General features: G+C 33.6%; 4 protein-coding genes across 5 annotated transcripts; 1 reads left to right on the top strand and 3 right to left on the bottom strand.

Moving 5' to 3' along the window:
- On the bottom strand, positions 5280 to 6951 carry LOC104721318 (probable ribosome-binding factor A, chloroplastic). 2 transcript variants are annotated; one of them, XM_010439269.1, is made up of 4 exons: positions 6547 to 6951; positions 6149 to 6322; positions 5810 to 6006; positions 5280 to 5601 (listed from the first exon to the last, which is right to left on the bottom strand). In XM_010439269.1, exons 1-3 carry the CDS (start codon positions 6892 to 6894, stop codon positions 5872 to 5874), a joined length of 657 nt encoding a protein of 218 aa, XP_010437571.1. In that variant the 5' UTR covers positions 6895 to 6951; the 3' UTR covers positions 5280 to 5601; positions 5810 to 5871. The 2 variants fall into 2 exon arrangements, with proteins under 2 accessions (XP_010437571.1, XP_010437570.1); XM_010439268.2 differs by having other exon boundaries at positions 5280 to 5572.
- Positions 7078 to 9162, bottom strand: LOC104721317 (amidophosphoribosyltransferase 2, chloroplastic-like). Its single transcript, XM_010439267.2, has one exon. The coding sequence runs from the start codon at positions 9018 to 9020 to the stop codon at positions 7350 to 7352; it is 1671 nt and encodes a 556-aa protein (XP_010437569.1). The 5' UTR covers positions 9021 to 9162; the 3' UTR covers positions 7078 to 7349.
- On the top strand, positions 10067 to 11170 carry LOC104721316 (auxin-responsive protein SAUR40-like). Its single transcript, XM_010439266.2, has 2 exons — positions 10067 to 10810; positions 10899 to 11170. The coding sequence occupies exon 1, from the start codon at positions 10318 to 10320 to the stop codon at positions 10777 to 10779; it is 462 nt and encodes a 153-aa protein (XP_010437568.1). The 5' UTR covers positions 10067 to 10317; the 3' UTR covers positions 10780 to 10810; positions 10899 to 11170.
- LOC104721315 (auxin-induced protein 15A-like) lies at positions 15577 to 16315 on the bottom strand. Its single transcript, XM_010439265.2, has one exon. The coding sequence runs from the start codon at positions 16182 to 16184 to the stop codon at positions 15861 to 15863; it is 324 nt and encodes a 107-aa protein (XP_010437567.1). The 5' UTR covers positions 16185 to 16315; the 3' UTR covers positions 15577 to 15860.

Raw genomic sequence — 20656 nt, 5'->3', positions numbered from 1 at the left:
AAAAAAAAAAAAAAAAAAAAAAAAAAAAAAAAAAAAAAAAAAAAAAAAAAAAATTATACAGTCTCTTGGCTTTTGTCTCTAATGACAGTGGTTTTTATCTATTAAGAGTAATTTCCATTAACTTTTGTTTTTTGTTTTTTATCCTGGCGACAAATTTCCATGTTAACAATCAGTGGCGGAGCCAGCAACTTTGCTTACAGGTGTCATATATATATATGAATATTAATTAAATCAAGAAGTGTGTAAAAAAAGAAGAAACAAATGATATATAAATGCATATTTCAGATTTTTTTTTACAATAAGGAGATATTATAGAAATTTTTAGTCAACAAAAATGGAAAGATCATTATGGTTAAGTGGCAAAATAAATATGCATTGTGTCAAAGAGAAGAATAGATCATATAACATTGGTGTTTCATTACCAAGAAAATATAACATGGGTGTCATTATGAATATTTTAAACCAAAACATGTAATTATTTAGGAAATTTACCCTATAATTAACAAAATATATAAATGTCATGGGTGTCAAGTGACACCCCTCTTTGTACGTTGCCTCCGCCACTGTTAACAATAGTAAAAGTGTTCTTTTGTTGCTGATAAAATAATGTAAAAAGGTAATATAGGGAGAGGAAAAAAAGAAGAAGAAACATAGACATTAATAATTTAATATAGTGATTACGCTATCTGGTTGAAATTAAGAATAAGATTCTGCTTTTGGTCACGAACACTCGGCTACGAGGCGCCGCGTGGCGGTCTTACGTGGGGGCGAGCGGTTGTGAGTTTATATGATGTTTCGTCTCTGCTTCTTCTTTTGCCTTTTTTAGGTTAAAAGCTTTAAAATCGTTAGATGGCGCCGGTCGCCCTTACACGTGCGAGTGTTATGGTCTCTATATCTAAATATCGTGTGACGCAATCGGATCCGTAAGGATATCCCAATGGTGGAGACGTTGTACGTACGTATGATGATTTTTTTTTTCCGGTCCAACGGAAGAAAATTTTGCCACGTACGATAATAAACATATTGGTTTGTTCTTGTTTTTCCTTGGGTGTTATCATAGTATTTAAATGCGAAGATAATTTACGAAGAGGGCCATAGTTTTGTTGGATTTTGGAAGCATGTAATTAACTACGTTTCGTGACATCTCTATTTCATAACATGTTTTTCTTTCTCCATATATATATATATATATATATATATATATATATATAGTCTTTTCAGAGATTAACATCGTGTATCTGGTCGATTTCTCAAACCCGATTCAAAAAGGGTGAAGTTTTTAATATTTTTGAATAATATTATAGCACAATTATGAGTTAAATAGTTTCGAACAGAAGCTTGATGCATTGAGCTATCTATGTAGACACAATTCATAAAAAAAAATTGAGTTGTCGAGAAGATACGACACTAAATTGTAAATATACTTTTGGACAAACAAATTGAGTACTACTTGACACTGTTGTACTAGCAAAGAGAAAAATAAACATATCGATTAAACTTAGTAAATACTAATAAGTAATAAGTAATAACAATAACAAAGTGGAATATGCAAAACAATTATCAAAAGAATCGAAGAAGATGAAGAAGTGGAATGAATATGCAATAGAATATGGAAAGGAAAACGCGTTGACGGCGGTAAACGGACGTTGTTTGAACGCGGACGGCACACGAACACTATGGTCCGTCTATTGGCTATCGTAAATAGTGCTCTTTCAACTTCATCTTTCACACTATATTCTATTCCTCTTTTCCTTCAAAAGATATATACAAAAATAAACTATCCGCAATTCCTCAATATTAATGATCGTATTGAGCCATAGTGCATGGTACCACTAGCTATATTAATATAGTATTAATTGCCATCGTGAACCCTAATCTCATCGGCCAACGTACTGTATAAACGTAGCTCGTTATTACATGACGCTCTTATTAATTACCTGGCGTGTGATTTGGAGAATTCATTATCTATCATGTGGTTGTGATGGTCAAATTAAGGCTATGCAACGACTTTGATATTCTAACAACGTGCCGTATTCAACGCGGTTAGTTAAAATTACTAACTTTTTTCTATTTGTAATATGGAGTATTTTCTTTACCATATTTAAACAACTGTCCATTTTTCGGAATGTTATAATCATTTAATTTGATACACTCATGAATCAATTTTGCCACGTCAAAAACCAAACAACGTTACATTTGCCGTGTATCGTTTGCTCAATGTTAGTTACGGTTATATATATGACTACGGCCTCAAATCTCTAAATGTAATTTTCACATACACATTTATTTGCGTTTAATAAAGGAAAAATAAAATTCTTATTTTAAAAGAATAATATGGTATTTGTAGCATATTCGTTTTATGCAGAATGATGAATGGTGTGGTACAAGTTCTAATGAATCTATAGTAATTCGACACAATAAATGAAAGCCAGTGCGTGGTTGTCCTTTATTATTTGAGACTTTAATGTTTTAGGGATTAGGTTTCGCCGCGTCTTGAACAACGTCGTGGACAAAATGGGTTGTGAGTAATGAGAGGATGGGACAATACACCACACATAAGTTTCATATGGTTGAATCTGACTTGTTAAATCTTTTCAATTATTAGGATTTGGGCGGGGAAGCGGCTGAATAATTGATTGATATGTTGGAATTAATGGCTCATAATTGAGTTTTTCTATTCTCTTACTTGTGTTATCACTACTCAGATAGCTAGGTGGTGTTGCTAATTTCGTTGAATGAGTTTACTATGTTAGTAAGTAAAGTATTAAAACGGATTCCAAACTAATATCTGTTGTTTAATTTATCGACAACTTAACGGTAAGTTAATAACTATCGGGTTGGGGTCTGTCAAAAAAAAAAAAAACAAAAGATAACCATCGGTTGGCAAAAAAAGAGATGGACACATCCAACAATCAAACCATGTCACAATACAAACTGATGTTAAAATTTTATTGAGAACTAGTGAATTGTTCATTTTCTAAACGATATCTTATTCCTTTAAAAAAAAAAAATTTGTTCAGCAACAATCAAACCTACAAAGAAATTATCCAATTATAAATGAAATTTTCGTAGGTGGTTTTGGCGATTATGTATGGTTTGTTATTTTTTTTGTTTGTTCGAAAAATACGGCAGTGAAGAAATTACATATATGTTTATAAAGATTTTATGAAAGTGAAATAACACCAATTTTGTGATTGACGTTAGAAAAAACAAGAAAACAATCCTTACAATATGGACAGCTGTAGTGGTTGTTTATGTCCATAGAAACAATTAAGCACGTTTATAAAATAATATATGTGTAAACTGTAGTAGTATTTTATATATTAAATGTCGACATAAAAGTTGATATCAAAGCTAACCGTTGAAAAATTCTAGAACGGGTAAGATCTTCCATATCACTGAAGTTAATGTTGTATCTCATCCAGCTGGATATTATCGTCTCTCTCTCCTAGACAGTTTACACATGAACCAAAGTGTAATTTCTCGAAAATAAATACTTAATTGTAAATCGTCTAGTATTATTATCATCCCTTAATTAAAGCATAGATAGTGTCGCGCACTCGTTGTGGCACTGGCACATATTGTTGATCTATAAACTTTAAGTACCGATCGAGTCGTTAGGACAAACTTTTTAGTAACGTAAAATAGTGGACGGTGGTGTCTATATTACGAAGGTTTGAACTTCATCTCAATCTTGTATTGTATAGTAAGAAAAAACAAAACTGTTTGGTTTCTTAGTTTAGGACGGTCTCAAAAAAGGTTAGATATTTATTTGATTATCCCCTTTACAGTTTACAGATTGTGATATCAATTGGATGTGGCCCTTAACTGAAAAGGTTAAATTGAGAAAAAAAAAAAATCTTAAAGCAAAATAAATGGTGGTCGAATTGTATTCGTTAATCCAGGTCTCTCTAACAATTTCATTCTTAATGACGATTGTGAAACTGTTAAACACATAATTTTCTTTAGGGGTCACCGTCACTCTAATCCTTGATCCAAAATCTCTAGTTTATATGAAAAAAAACAAATCGTTTTGTTTGGAATTCGCAGAAATTTATGAAATTTAACACTCAAAAAAATCAACCATTAAAGAAAATTTATGTCACGAAATTTCATGAAATGGCGTTTTCTCACCACCTAATCATAATACTCAGTTTAACGAAATAGAAGATTGGAACACAAGTTACACCAGAGCGAGCAAGACACATTCGCAGACTAATTTCATAAAAGACACGAGATGATTTCACAAAGCAAACTTGAAACTTCTATACAAATAAAATGTATTTAACTTTCTCGGGACAAATACAAGAATACAAAAAAAAAATAATAATACCAAACTCCTCAAAGCTCTTTATCACATAATCAAACAATATAAATCCTACATCGGAAGAGGAAAAAGAGATGACAATATGCGGTTTTGCTTCCGAAACAACAGTTTTAGAAGGGAAAAGAGTTGTTGTTGTGGATGACTCGATCGTTAGAGGAACAACTTCGTCCAAGATTGTTCGTTTACTGAGAGAAGCTGGCGCTAAAGAAGTTCACATGAGGATCGCGAGTCCTCCTATCATCGCATCTTGTTACTACGAAGTGGACACACCCACCTAGCTCAAACGAGTTAATATCGAATAGGATGAGTGTTGATGAAATCAGGGATTACATAGGATGTGACTCCCTTGCGTTCTTGTCGTTTGAGACGTTGAAGAAACACTTGGGGGAAGATTCTAGAAGCTTCTGCTACGCGTGCTTCACCGGGGACTATCCACTCTCATTGACGTTAAATCAACTCTGGTCTCATAACTCCCATTGACGCCACACCAACTCCACTTTTGGCGGTTCCGTAAGCTGCTCCTATACCTAATTGCAATTCAAGTATTTTTTAACATCATTGGATCCCACAAGATCACTCCCAACATTAATTTCAATCAATCAAAATAAGACAAGCGATCGTTTCAAAGCTATTGCACAGTAAAAAATTACAATGTGTTCTTATTCCTCTAAGAACACATTGTAAATCAAACTGTAAGCCCATGTGTAGCTTAAATCAAACTGTAAGTCCAATGTGTTCTTATTCCTGTCAACCATTTTTTTGGGCATGGGTCTCCGTAGCTTAAATCAAACTGTAAGCCCAATATGTTACTGTAGCTTAAATCAAACTGTAAGCCCAAAACTGCGTAGCTTATTCCTATAAGATGTCAACCATATCTTTCTTTCTCTCTCTTTGATACTTTTTGAGTTACTGTAGAACTCTTTGTTTGTTCAATTACTTTCTCACATCATTGTGGTATGTATTTCAAAATTCTCACATACTTTCTAATTAGTTGTTATCTGAGAATTGTCGTCAGAACACCTAAGATGACACCAAACAAAGAGGACATTACAACGAATTACAGAAACAAGAGAGCTTATGCCTAGACCGTTACACTGACTAATCCAAAATAACATTTTGTAGGAGATATCTTGAGTAACGGACCAAAGAAGCTTTCAGGCTCCATAGATGAGTTTTATAAGAAGTAACTGTCATCGGTATTCATCTTCTCCGTTCTCCATTCCGCCTTTTAATATCGTCCAAAAACTTCACACAAAACATGGAAAAGGATAACGCTTGTTTCTGTCAGATACTTGTTTTCATCAGCAATGCTTTCTGTCTACACTCTACAAGACTGGCATGCACAGGCTATCTAGCTCATCTTTTGTTTAAAGGAATGTAACGATGAATTTTCGGGCATATACTAAGATGAATGATCTCTCCTAAACCACCTAACAAGCTTTAGCTCCAAGATAAGTTGAGAACATAAATAAGATGACTCACCATGGAGCGTTACATCAGAGGGATACGCACTCGTGCTTGGTGCTTAAACTGCTTCAGACCCATTACTTTACATAGATGATGTCTTCGTCAGGGTCATCCACTTCCCAATCTTGATTATCCTCTGCTGAATCAGATGGTTCGTTTACACCATCACCGCTTCCTTTCTCAGCTTTTATTTTGTCCAGTATTGCAATCACCTGAAAACAATCTCTAGATCAGTGTCTGACAACAAACATGGTGATAAGAATAAAACGCACATGAATCATCGGACCAAAGTATGCATAAAAAATGCTTGAATATAGTTTGTTTTTTCGTGAAAAGATATATGAGAAGCCTTACCCTGCTTCCTCTTTCCATGGATTCATCCTCAATAAATCTGACCTCAGGCGTCAATCTCAACTTCATTCGTTTCCCAAGCTCACTCCTAACGTACTTAGCTTTTGATTTCAACCCCGCAATTGCAACATCTTTCCCTCTATCATCACCAAACACGGATACATATACTTTGACCACCTATAAGTATAACCCCAAAAGAAACCATTTTTTCCAGCTTGTAACATCTCTATAAGCAACCCTCTCAAATAAACACACACAAAAAGGCAAAAACTCACAACAGCAAAGTCTTATCATCATCACCAATCATAAATCAAGTTTAAGGGCATACTATTTTGGTTGCAAGGGTTTCTAAAGATGCAAAATTTCATACACAGGGAATTCCAATTAGGAGGGTTTCTGACCTGCAAATCATTAGAGACCTCAACATCACTGATGGTGGTAAGAGAAGAGAGGTAGCGGTCAGCTCCAAGAGCAGCTTCAGGCAACACGGCGTGCTGTAAAACCGTGTCAGTGAGAAGCATATCGGAAAGTTCCCTCATTATCTGCTTAGCCACCATCTTCACTCGCCTCGGGTTCGCCATACACCGTACACTCCGGCGAACGGAGAGATTCGTACGGAGGCTGTTAACCGGAGCCATTGATTGCGGGAAGTGAAAAGACTGCGACTTTGAATGAACGGTGGAGATTGGCGGATGATGATTGAAGAATAAGAAGTGAGATTGATTGGTGTGAAGCAAGTTAGCCATCATCACAATTGATCCTTTAAATCTCTTCTGTTCTGTGTTTTGAGGAAGTAAACGAAACAAGAACAAACAATATCCAGTAGAGATGAGGGTATTATCGTAATTTTCACATAATCGACTGTAACGTGGAAGAGCTGAATCCACGAAACCGATCCGATTTGACAATTAAACCGAAATAAACCAAATCGATAACCGAATCAAATTTTTTTAGTATACAGAGGTCTCTCTGCTTTGTAGTAGTAAGTTGCAATGAAAACAAAGAAAGATTCAGACAAGAACAACACTTTTATCCATCCAAGACTGAATAGTGAATAAAACAGTAAAATGTGGCTGCAATTAAGGTCGAATGGATCACAAAATTCAACAAGATTTGATTTTTTTTCGTCATCATATAACTCTCCATTAGTACCCAAAATTGTATTCATAAATGCAGAATCAGAACTCCCATCACATCAGCTTATCTACCGAACCCAACCACCTTCAATGTTGTGGATTCCTCCAACGAGACCATCATCTATAAAATCTCCTCCTCGCTTCACTTTATCCTCAGTGGGCTTAACAGGATAGTCCCCGGTGAAGCACGCGTAGCAGAAGCTTCTAGAATCTTCCCCCAAGTGTTTCTTCAACGTCTCAAACGACAAGAACGCAAGGGAGTCACATCCTATGTAATCCCTGATTTCATCAACACTCATCCTATTCGATATCAACTCGTTTGAGCTAGGTGTGTCCACTCCGTAGTAACAAGATGCGATGATAGGTGGACTCGCGATCCTCATGTGAACCTCTTTAGCTCCCGCTTCTCTCAGTAAACGCACAATCTTGGACGAAGTTGTTCCTCTAACGATCGAATCATCCACAACAACGACTCTTTTCCCTTCTAAAACTCCTCGGACTGGTGATAGCTTCAGCTTCACACCAAAGTCTCTGATCTTCTGAGACGGCTCAATGAACGTCCTTCCAACGTAATGAGACCTAATCAAACCTTGCTGAAACGCTACACCAGCTTTAGCAGCGTAACCAAGAGCAGCCACAACGCCAGAGTCAGGCACAGCGATCACCACATCGCAATCAACAGGTGACTCAGTAGCTAATATCTCACCAAACACATGCCTAGACTCATACACAGACCGACCAAAGACAATCGAATTAGGCAAGGAGAAGTAAATGTGTTCGAAAATGCATTGCTTAGGCTCAGGGTGAGGCATAAGACACTGACACTTGACACCGTCTTTGTCAACAACCAAAACCTCACCAGGATAAACCTCTCTCTCATAAGTAGCTTCAATCAAATCAAGCGCACAAGTCTCGGAAGCAAACACAACAGCTCCATTACTTCTCCTACCCATAACTAAAGGCCTAAACCCATGAGGGTCACGAACAGCAACAAGCTTATCCTCGGTAACAAAGACCATAGAATACGCACCTTGAAGCTTCTCACAAGCATCAACGATTCTCATGAAAAAGGGTCTAGCTTTGGAGATGGCAATCAAATGAAGCACAACCTCAGTATCAGAGCTAGTGTTGAAAATGGAACCGTTCTCTTCTAAATCAGCTCTCAATTTCGTGTAATTAACAAGATTGCCATTGTGAGCAACACCAACAGAGCCAAATCGATAACCAGCGACGAAAGGCTGAACGTTTTTGAGCATGGAAGAGCCAGCGGTGGAGTACCTGACATGACCGATGGCGATGTCTCCTGGTAACTGGTCGAGTTTGGACTCGCTGAAAACCTCGGAGACAAGACCAACACCAGTAATGGTCTGAAGAACCTTGTCTTTGCTAACGGTAACAATACCAGCACCTTCTTGACCACGATGCTGAAGCGCGTGGAGAGCTAAGTAACAGAGACGTGAAGCTTCAGAGTCGCCGTAGATTCCGACAACTCCGCACTCCTCCCGAGGCTTCTCGTCGTAGTCATCGTTGTCTGCCGCCAAAGGGGTAAGAGGGTTTGAAGAAACCTTAAGCGGAAGCGAGGGAGAAGAAGAGGATAGAGGAGAGAAGGAGGAAGAGGGTTTAAGGAAGGGAGTAGTACGGAGGAAACGGTGAGACTTGTTGTTGTTGGAATTGTTAGAGAGTTTATTGGGTTTAGCATTGAGAGAGAGGGAAGAAGAGATGCTAGAGGTGGCCGCCATGGATGTTGATGACTGATGATGATGATTGAGGATTTTTGAGGTTTGTGGCGGAAACAAAAATTAAAGTTTGCTCTTTTAGGTTTTTTTTTTTCTTCTTTCTGATAAATTCGTTTTTTTTTTTTTGTTGATGGGTTCAATTTGGGGAAAGGGTTTTTTTTTTTTGTGAGTAAAATGAGTGTATGTATGTATAGCACACGTCGTCAGTGTGGTGACCGCCTCACCCTTTCAATCTTCGAATCTTTTATATATTTGGTTGCTTCGTCTTTAATTCTTTTTTCGTAATTCGCAATTTGATCTTTTTTTAGCAAAGAATCGTATTTATTTTGTTGACAAAAAAAAAAAAAAAAAAAAAAANTTTCACTCTAGGTAGGTCCCGCCACTGTATCTAAAGTGTTATGTATTTATTTTTCTGTGGCTTAGAAAATAGAGAGAGAACCTCAAATTGCGCAAATTCAAAATGAATCGGGTCGGGTTACACATCAAAGAAAATGAAGCGGGTCGGATATTTGTTCGGGGGAAAACAAAGCCTCTAACTCCCCAAAATCAAAAGCCATATGGGCTTTTTCTATAAGGGTCGTGAAAGAAAAGCCTTTTTATCTTCAATTTTTTTTTTCTGTAATTTTTTTATCGTCAAATTTTAAGAAACTCACAAAAAAACAAAAGATAATTATAGAGATTATTAAAAACAGAAGAAGATCTTAGTAAGTACAAAACAGAATCAAAATTTATTTACTTTTTTTTTCTATCAAAAAACTTTATTTTGTTATCTGCATCAATTTAATAATACCCTTACCCAAATAAAAACACACACACACCCAAACCTATTTGAATTGCTGTTGCTGTTGTTGACCATAAAAAATTAATTGGTAAAGAATTTATATAGTTTCATATAGTATTGATATATTTTTTTTTACAAGAAGATAAACAAAGATAAGAACAATTTAATTAAAAGATTAAAAAAAAAAACCATAAATAGGTAAAGAGTAATTTCGTAATATTGCAAAAGTTTTAAAGGGGCATAATTAATGATAAATCAAAAACCTATGTAGCATCATCATCACTTTAAATACCACAACGCTCCCCTCAATATTCCCTTGCTTGCCGTATTAATCCCAAAATTTGGAAGAAAGCAACGCCTAACCTGAAAAATTATGTTTTCTCTCTAACCTTTTTTTTTTTTTTTCGTCATTCTCTCCAACATTTTTTTGTGTTTCCTTCATTTTTTTTCTGGGTGGTGGAGGAGCCAAAAAAAAAAAAAAACAAGTAGCAGGCAGCCACAGGAATCAATCTCAATCAAATGGGGAAGAACAACAAGATCGGTAGTGTTGTAAGGATCCGTCAGATGCTTAAACAATGGCAGAAGAAAGCTCACATCGGATCATTCAACAACAACAACAACAACGATCCTCCTGTTTCCGATGTACCTCCTGGTCACGTTGCTGTAACCGTCGGCGATAATCATCGGAGATACGTTGTTCGCGCCAAACATCTCAACCATCCCATCTTCAGACGTCTCCTAGCTGAGGCTGAGGAAGAGTACGGATTCTCCAACGTTGGTCCGTTGGCTATACCTTGCGATGAGTCATTGTTCGAGGATATAATCGAGACTGTGATACGTTCTGAGTCATCTGGTGGATGTGGTGGTATTCTGAGTCCGGCGACGATAGAGGATCTCCGGAGATGTAGTCACGTCGGATTAGCTAAGAGCGTTGAATCTCGTCCGTTGCTTCCTGGGATTGCTGAAAAATCTGTGTGCTAATTATTTGAAAAAAATCTATGATGATGCTTTGGTTAGAGATTTAATTTTTTTTTGTTTAATCTCTAATTAGAGTTTTTTTTTTTTTTTTTTTTTTTTTTTTTACTTTTGTTTTGGGAAAGGAGATGGCAAAAACATTAGGGCTTGATTGTTTTTTTTGGTTATCGCCAGTGTCATCGTCGTCGTCGTCATCCCAGATTTGAATGAAGATTGTTCAAGTTTTTTTTTTTTTTTTGGAGAGAGGAGCCCTCAGTTTTTTTATATTTTTGATTTTGGTCATGAGATTATTATTATTTGTATTTATCTTTTTGGCTATTTTCAAAAATTGTATATTCAGCTTTCTGGATTTTATAACTGAGGAATAATAATAATAATAATAATAATAAAATTTCTATTGCTAAGTTTTTATTTTCTTATTTGGTTTAAAAAACGGTTCGTCCATATAATGTAGTTCTTGTTGCCGAATTTTTCGGTTAAAATGATTACGACGTAATATAATTTTGCAAGTTACGGCTACGTACTATGATTATACTAAATTTTCAGAATTATCGTAGAGTAACATTACAGATTTAAACAAAACAGTAAACATCCGAATTGATATGAGAGTAACAGAGTAAGTAATCTTAGAAATTAAAAAAAAAAAACATTGAATACAAACAATGATATTATATCTACCACATGATAAGTTATTGATACAACGCATGACATATATGCTAAGATATCGTGATATTTGTTGAGTATATGAGGAAATCGATTTTTTTTTTTATTAACATCATACTGGCAAATGGCAATACACACAAACAAATGTCTTCAACTTTTTCCATTTCTTACATAAATTCATGTTTTCTAGATTTCTATGCAATTTTTTATGAAATTATTAAACATACCATAAATAATGTTTAAATATACTAGTGTAATTTTGTAAAAATAATAAATAAAATAAAGTGATATCTTTGGTCATTTAAGTTTTAGAAGATCAATAATTTATGTAAGATTCTGAAGGCACTTTTTACTTGTGAAAAAGGAGGTCTCTAAATTATTTCCCACATAGTAAAACCTCTATAAATTAATAATGTTGGGATCATGAAAAACTATTAATTTATAAATGTTTTAATTTTTCGATAAATTAATGGAGAAAAATTAATAATTATTAATTTATAGAGGCTTTCCTAATTTGAGAAAAAATAAAAAAAAAAAGATTTAATCGTTATAACTAATATTTTTATAAAATCAATTACAAGAAAAAATTATAATTATCATATTTTAAATATAACACTCAAAGATTTTTATATAATAAAAATATTAAAAATGAATTCTAATAAAAATTGATATGTATATATATACATATATTTAGATAACTTTATATAATTATTAATTTATACTATTAGTGGGACCATATATTTACAAAAGATTTTTTTAAAAAATTATTATCTTATTATACTATCGAATTATGTCTAAAATTATACTAGTTTTATCTTGATACCGAAAAAATTATTAATTTACCTAATATTAATTTATAAATGTTCTAATGTATTAAGATTTGAGAGTCTCTCCCTCTCTCTCAAACTTAATTGACCAAACAATGAAACCAACGTTATCTAATTTCATTGGTACGGTGTACGTGTACCTCCACCAAATCATCCCACGCCTGATTTAACAGTTAGATAATCTTCCCACTTGGATTTTCCCCACCTTCTAAGAAAATAAACATACATATATGGCTTTAGTAGGATCTAATTAAGAGAATATTTACACGATACCAAATATATATATCTACGTACAAATTAAGATCATATCGAATACGTTTGTCGTTGTGGATTGATACATGCATGCATCTTTTTGTGACGATCGATGATATGTGTTTATGTTTACTAATTGATTATGTTTAATACAAATGATTTAGGGCAAGTAGCCGGAATGAATCCCATGATCTCCCGGCATATCCCCAAGAAGTTGTAACATTTTTCTTTGCATAAGCTCATTATTTTGTGAAGTTTTAACATTTTCAATGATCTAAAAGCGATTTCTTTAAAGACTGTTTCTTCATAATGACCTTTTTGTTTCATTAGAAAAGAGTGTTTGAATCTCCGAGTAATCACAGATATCAACCAAATAATATTGATCATAAAAAAATAGTTGACAGATTGATATTGTGCTTTTACTAGACAAGAAAATCTTGGTAAATCATATTTGCTTTTGCGTGAGTATTCATCAAAGCACTAACAAAATGATTTTACTATTGACTGTTTTATCATTATTAGACTTTAGTTAACGATCATACGAAGAAATCATTTTTCGAGGGTTTATGAGTAGAACTGTTCTGGTCCTGCCAACATTCGTAAAATCTGGATCGGATTAAACCAGATCCTGATTTTTTTCTCAAAGCCTAGAAATCGGTCAAGGCCAGACAAAAATGAAAATCTAAACATCGGAGATTAATATTAGAATCTGCATCAATTAAATAAAAAATAGTAGAGACCTAACAAGTTGAACCGACAATTAAGTTTACTGTATGGACCTAACTCTTTTAATCAATAGATCCAAACCGAATTAAAAGTCGATAGTTACATTAAGGGAGTTACTATTTCCTGAACAAGTTGAACTCCGACGTTTCGTAACCTACTAAAAGTAAGACACTATTTGCTGTAAGTCGTTCGTTGCTTAGTATGTGTCGTCACAATCCTTCTAAAAAATTATCATGCTTTTACTTTTGGAAAAGTGCTTACGAGAGATCATACTGTCTGCTAAATTATTAATTAACAGATTACATTTGTTGCTTTGTTAATTACAACTTGCAACTAATTAATGTAATCTAAACCTTATAAATAAACACTTATTATGTTTGCATTGCTATCGTTTTGTGACGGAGTGTACGTATAATAAGTTTTTTCTTTTTTTTTAAACAAAAAAACAAAAGATGATCTCGGTTTTTATTATCCGACTAACTTTCTAAATGAATGTAGTCATCAAGTAATTCACGTATCGAGTTTTCTAATGGACTTAAAGAAGTATAACACTATATCGATCGATTAGCAAATTAATTGATTTACTATACGCTTGGAAAATAATAATTTTTGTTTAAATTTACAAGACAACTCCATTTACGTAGAAACGACTAATTAAACCTTGGTTTTAGAATCTTGTTTGTTGTTCTTAAATTTTCTATTAAATTAATCAGCATATTTGTGCATTAATTAAGTTGTTAAAACCAACGGAGCTTGAAATGCTTGATAAATCGTGCATCAAAATTCGAAATTAACGTCTATTCAACAGAGATCCAAACAAAGAATTGTACAGTCGTTATAACGATTTAATATTTGGGGGCATGGGGAGGCCTAAATGTTTTGATTACAGCTTTAAATAATTGTACGGAACAGAGAAAAGCCGTAGAAGAAGGAAACGTTTGATTGCGCATGCAGTTCATGTATATACATCTATACATATATAATGCTGACTCTAAAGAATGATTAAGAGACGCAATATTTGGCAACAGCTCAAATATTATTTGTAAAGTCTTCTTTTAATATACAACTACTTCCATTACCACCATGCATGAGTCATTTTCTTTGCTTTATACCGTTGTATGTTTTATATAAATGGGTAATTATCTTATGTCTTCTTTCCTTTATAGTATTATAATGCTTATATAATATTATATTATTAATAAGTAGATATTTTAAAAAATGGATTTAATATTTCAAATCTGTAGCTTTTATATATCTAGTTGATAAAAAGAAGTCAGCGCCTTTTTGGTTGAGTAATGAATCAGCTTTCACTAGTACATATGGTAATATATAACAACAGAATTAGTTAGAAGTTTTGGTATAAGAGATGTATCCCAAAGAAGCTTTAGAAGAGACTAGCATTTGATACTTATTATTTTTGATTGATAATTTAGTTACAATTTGCAAATCGTACTGGTATACTGTGGTAAGAGAGCATAGTTATTAAAAATTCGAAAATCCCCTAATGTTACGTTAAAAATAAAGAGTGTACGTACAGTTGATATAAATAAGCTGAAAAGGACAATTGCAGATGCCAAAACATGCTTGACAATTTACAATCAGAGTATTAACATTTAATTAACAGTATATAATAATGGTGAGAAACTAGTACTTATATACATTTACTGTTAGGTGCTTAGTGCGGTCAGTATCATAATACTATAAAACGTGCATTATGCAGTCAAAGTAGTGAACAGTAATAAATAATATTGGTGAGACACTAGTTGTTATATAGTTACTGTGACTATATGTGCAGGTTTCTTATCTGAATAAAAATACTATTGAATTAGCGCTTAGGCCCCCTGCACATATTAAAACTTCTTTAAAATATTGGTGATTTGGTGGCCTAATTTTCGTCCCAAGCACCCACCCGTTAAACATGAACGCCCGGTGACAAGAATATGCCGAACGTTCCGAACTAAATAGATCTTATCTTAGTAACCATTTTTCTCCAAAAGTATGTAGAAAACGCCTTATCTGGTTCCGTACGAGATATAAAGTACCCCACATTCTCTGACATACCCATGTTCAAGCATGCACTTTCAAAAGGTAATGTAACCATTGATAGGATTTGCATAAAATCTTCCTTCTTTAAGAACACTAATGATATAGCTATTACAGAGAATTTTAGTCTTAAATTAATTTTATTGATTAGGTTTTACCACCAAGTTAAGTCCAAAGTTGATTACCCTTTTTTTTTTAGTGCTTAACGTGTCTCTGAAAATACCTAATTTTTTGTAGGAGGTAAATGACAAAAAACATTGCACAAGAATCAATAGAAAATATTAGAAACAAATGGAGGAATACTTTTTCTTGCATTGAATAACTTCTCTCACAGAATCAAGATCTGTGAGGAAAACATTACAAACTTTTCTTTACAGATCTAACCCCATAGAATCTATATCTCATATGGGTTTTTCTCTCTCTTGTTAGACGAATCAATTAACTCGTAAAAAAAACCCTAGATGGGTTTTAAAATAGAGGAAAAAAAATTACTTAGAAAAGAGAAGAGATGCGCTTTTTCTTCTTCTTTTTAACCATCTTCTTCTGCTTATTCTTCAAATGATGTAACTTAAAATATCATCGGATCATGGAGGTTAGGGTTTGAAACGCGAGTTCATCACATGGAATGGTGAGACCCATGTCGTGATCGAACCCAAATTCTTCCTCGGCTCGTCGTAAGAGAGATTGGAACTCAGGATGAGTCAAGAAGGAGATTGGGACAATGTATCTGCTTCTGTTCTCTCCGACATAGACAGGGAAGTGACCCTTTGGTACATCGAGTGGAAGGCAATCTTCATCGTACCCTCCTCCGTTCTTCTTCCCTAAGCTTGAGCATCTCTTCAGAATCTGCTTCAGCATTGCTGTTTGTGTGACTTTTGAAGTTTTTTTAATTATAGCCATTTGTTTTGGTTTCTTGAGAGATGAAAGCTTTTGGTTGTGTTTGGAGATAGAGAGAGAGAGAGTTATGGAGAAGGAGGTGGGTGGATATTGAGGAGGTGAGGACTATATATTTATAAATAAAGATTTTGTACGTCTATATGTGTTTCTACATATATGTGTGGGTAGAGAGATAGAGAGAGAGACACGAAGACATGTGCATATGTGTGTGGAAGGAGAAGGTGGGAGCCAAAATGGTAAAGGCCAGCGGAGGATTTAATTTCATTGTTGGTCCTCTCTGTGACATTGTGGCCCCTTCTGATCTCCTGGTCCTTACCAAGATACATCATAAAAATATTATATCCTTTTTATTTGCTATTCCCTCTTCTTAGTTTTAAATTTTTAATATTCACTTCTCAAACACGTATGTGACTACTTGAACAAAAATTATCGGCAAGCAAAAACAGTCACTAATATATATATATATATATATTTCTAAACTCAATAATGTATACGCTATAAGTGATAACAACCGTTCTAAATCCGTTACTTTTATCTCCAAAGATAATGAGAATAATTTATCTTCTACATCTTTATGCTAAGCTGAATCATTTCACTAAAAGATTTATAAACTAATTATATATGCTGAATATATCGATTCCATCTTGAGTATCTGAATTACGAGGATTTCGTAAATGAAGTAGACATGAGATGTAACTGGCCGCCGAATTGGGATTGCAAGGAGCTGACGGGGACGGTGGGATTTGATATAGCTCCCAGTTCGTTTGTGCTTTGATATTGCAAATATCTTTAACGGTAATGCAATTAGCTTGATCGACCTAGTGTGTTGCACAAAAATAGAAAATTTATATGGAAAAATATTCTCCTAAATCCGATTTTTCCCAAAGAAGGAAATTAATATGAAAAAAAAAAAGATTCTTCTATCAAAAGTAATGTTTTCTTTAACTACTATATACAGTCAGTAGTGCTCAATTTTTTATATAATAGAAATACAGTTATCAAACTCCCAAAATTGAATGGCAGAAGAAAAAAACGCACACATGTCTTCTCTCTCTGTGTTGAGAGGTGTCATCGAAGAGCGTAAATCACGGACTTTGGAAAGAGTAATGGTACTGAAGAGTACAAAGCAGAAGAAGAGTGTTTGGAGTGTTGTTAAAATGTGGTTCGAGAGAGAGTGGCCTGTGACACTTTCAGACAAAATTTCTTTTTCCTTTTTATTGCAGACAGCCATGTGCATCTCCCTCATACTGTATTCACTTCTCTTCTCTCTTTTTTTCATTTATTAATTTCTGCGTTTCTGATCGTTTTTCTTTTCCAACGGTTGGTTGCAGTTAATTCTCAGCCTTCTCTTTTTCTTTTATAATTAAACAAATATATTTTTCTTTCTGAATTAAAAACGCTTCTTAGGACACACAAAAAAATGAAAACAGGTCTGAGTCACCATTTGAAGCGAGTTCCCTTAGCAGCATGATGCCGAATTGGGTCTCAAGTACATTTATGCACTTATGCTGCCGACGTTTGATAAAACGGAAATACTCATTTGCAATGGAACTTTTTTTTTTTTTTTTTTTTTTTTTTTTTTTTTTTTTTTTTTNATTTAAATTGATCGCCAAAAAATAGGTTCAGAAAAGGGTTTAAATTTGGATCCAAATTTTAACCACTAGGAAACGATCACTATTTACTTTCACTTGCTACAAAGCTCACTATGATGAGTTTACAATTGAAATTCGATTTGCATAAAAAATATAATGTTTCAAAATAAAAAATGAATATAAATCTTAACATATATACTTTTAATATTTGAAATTCTAAAATAATAACCCTAAGATCAGTCTAGAAACCCTGTAAGTATAGTCTGGCTTTTTCTCAATAACCAAGAACCTGACTTCTCCCACCAAGAGCGTGACTGCACTTTTCCCATGAGATATATATAACTAGATGAGAAAAGTTGGGTTTTTTTGTAAACCACTTTTCTTAGAAGTGAGGTAAGGAGGTAACTAACACTGATAATACTTTCAAGTGATGTCTCATTGTAACCATATATTGTAAGAAAGAGTAAACCAAAATGCATGTTTGACAAAGGGTTAGTTTATTTACATAGCCAAATATTACAATTTTTTTGATTAAACAACGTGGATATAGGAAAAAAAATTGCATTTTAAACGTAGTTGTGTGATATCATGTAAAGTAAGGCATATTAAATAAAAAAAATGAAAAATTTGTTTCAAATATCCATAAAAATCTTGATATATGTTCAAATTAAAACATGTGTGAAATTAACACTCATTTATATATAATTATGCTATCACATTATTCCTACAAATAAACACTTAGAATTTGATTATCTAGTGCATATAACTTAGACGATAAATTTCGTAGATATCTAAGATTTGGCAGTGTTATATTAATCAGATCTGCACACTCTTGAGTGAAAGAAAATCTTCAGACTATTATTCTAAGATACGGCAGTACACTTTTCTACTCATTCCCGATATATACAATCTTTGACTGAAATATAAAACTAAAAACGAAAAACTATCGTCAATAGTAAAAGTATACTCAAATGTGCATGAAAAAAAATATTGATTCACAGACAGTAAGATTCTCATCGGTGAGTTTCTGAAAATTAGAATATTAATATTTTAGTATTAAGATGTCAGTAAGCTATTTTAGTATTAAGAGGTTTAGCTATTTTTCTGATTATAGATGATGAGAAGTTGATGTTCTTAGGCAGATAAATAATCGAAATATCATCTTGAACACGAGTAAGGTATTATGTGAAGACGAATTTCACAAAATATATTTTCCATAGACGATGGGATTGGTTTAGTCACAAAACTTCGAAAGTTAGATAGTCATAATCGCTTGACAAAAAGAAAAAGAAAAGATAGTCATAATCAAAAATTGAATTGATTATTTAAAGCAAACATGGTTTTGTCTTAAACAATCCCATATGCACTGGTCTTGGGAACTACGGCCCATGCGTTAGGGAGCCACCTATGTTTTCTTAAGTCCTAATCATCCTTGTCTTAATCGACTTGTATATTAAAATATTTGAACCATTCTTTTTTTGATAATTAAACGTATTAAAATATCGTACATTTTTAATTAAAATTTATGTATGGTTAATAGTATAAAACTATGATGTAAATAAACTAATTTATGTTTTCATAAAACACTGGATTACTACTACTAGGTTGATTCTCTTATTCTTTCATATGATATAATGTATGATGTATCCAGTCTTATCGTAACTAACGAGTAATGATAGTACCGGTTTTTAACAGTTTATTAGGATAAGCGATTACAGAATGTCCACCATCACCATAAGTTAGTAACGTAGATGGTCATAAATCTTTACACTAGCAGATTTTTTTTTCTTGCAAAATTTAATGATGACCGTTGGATATGGGCTTTGCCCCAACATTTCTGGAGCCTAAACAGAAGATTCCTAAGAGATTTAGGGCATGAAGTTATGGATCTGTCCCATCTGGCCGCACGACCAAAATTGTCATTTTTACGGAGTGACAGAAAAAGCCCTAGGTCATTGGCTCACTATAAATACCAGAGGTCGTTGTCAGAACTGGAGATCCGAAATCTTGGCAATCAGAGGAAAAAGAGCATTTATATTCGTAGTAACTGCGCTTAGAGCTTTGATTGCGTTTTTTTGTAAACTCTTCTTTTGAATTCTACGTTAATAAAAGGACCAATTCCGATTTATCTCTAAAAATATTCGTATTACTTATATCGTCGATTTCATACATCAACAATAACATATTCTGCATTTGTTTATCCATCACTATTTTGTGACTAATTTATCGATTATTTAATTTGTTTGTAATTGACTGGTTTTCTTACTTTAAATCTCTGAAAACATAGCTAGGAACGTCACGATCCCCCAAACCAATTTCCCAATTGTACATTAGATTTAGGGGTATACATTTACGTAATAGATGATCTCCCAACCTTATCTTAGGTGGTGGTATTATATGTATAAAGAGATATAAGAGATTAAAAAAGGTAAGAAAGTTGCAAAGGTGGTCCAAGGGAAACATCATGACTTATCTCTTATGGTAGCAGCATATGTGTATTCCTATAGATGTTTTTACTGTTTTGTCTTTTTAGGTGTTGTCATTTTGTCTTATAGATTATGTTTTTAACGTGCTTCAGTTAAAACTACCACGGCATGTGGCCAGGGTTGGCCTTGAGTTTTGGGGTCGAAGACGGAAATAGTGATTTATTTTCATTTTAAAATATAATTTTATTATCAAGTTAATTGCAATTCTAATTTAATTCATTATAAAAATAAAACAGAAATATTGACCGTTATACTTACTAAATGTTTGTCTTTGAATTGAGGCCCGAAAATTTAACAATATAAGAGGGAGTTACGTTTGACGCCATTGCCTCAAATCTTGTTACATAAACACGACTTTGCATGTTTCGTTAAAAAAAAAAAAAAAAAAAAAAAAAAA

Source organism: Camelina sativa, chromosome 11, assembly GCF_000633955.1.
Source record: "Camelina sativa cultivar DH55 chromosome 11, Cs, whole genome shotgun sequence".
NCBI classification, from domain to species: Eukaryota; Viridiplantae; Streptophyta; class Magnoliopsida; order Brassicales; family Brassicaceae; genus Camelina; species Camelina sativa.
Note: the sequence above shows the minus strand (reverse complement) of the source record. Positions and strands in the feature narration are given on the sequence as shown.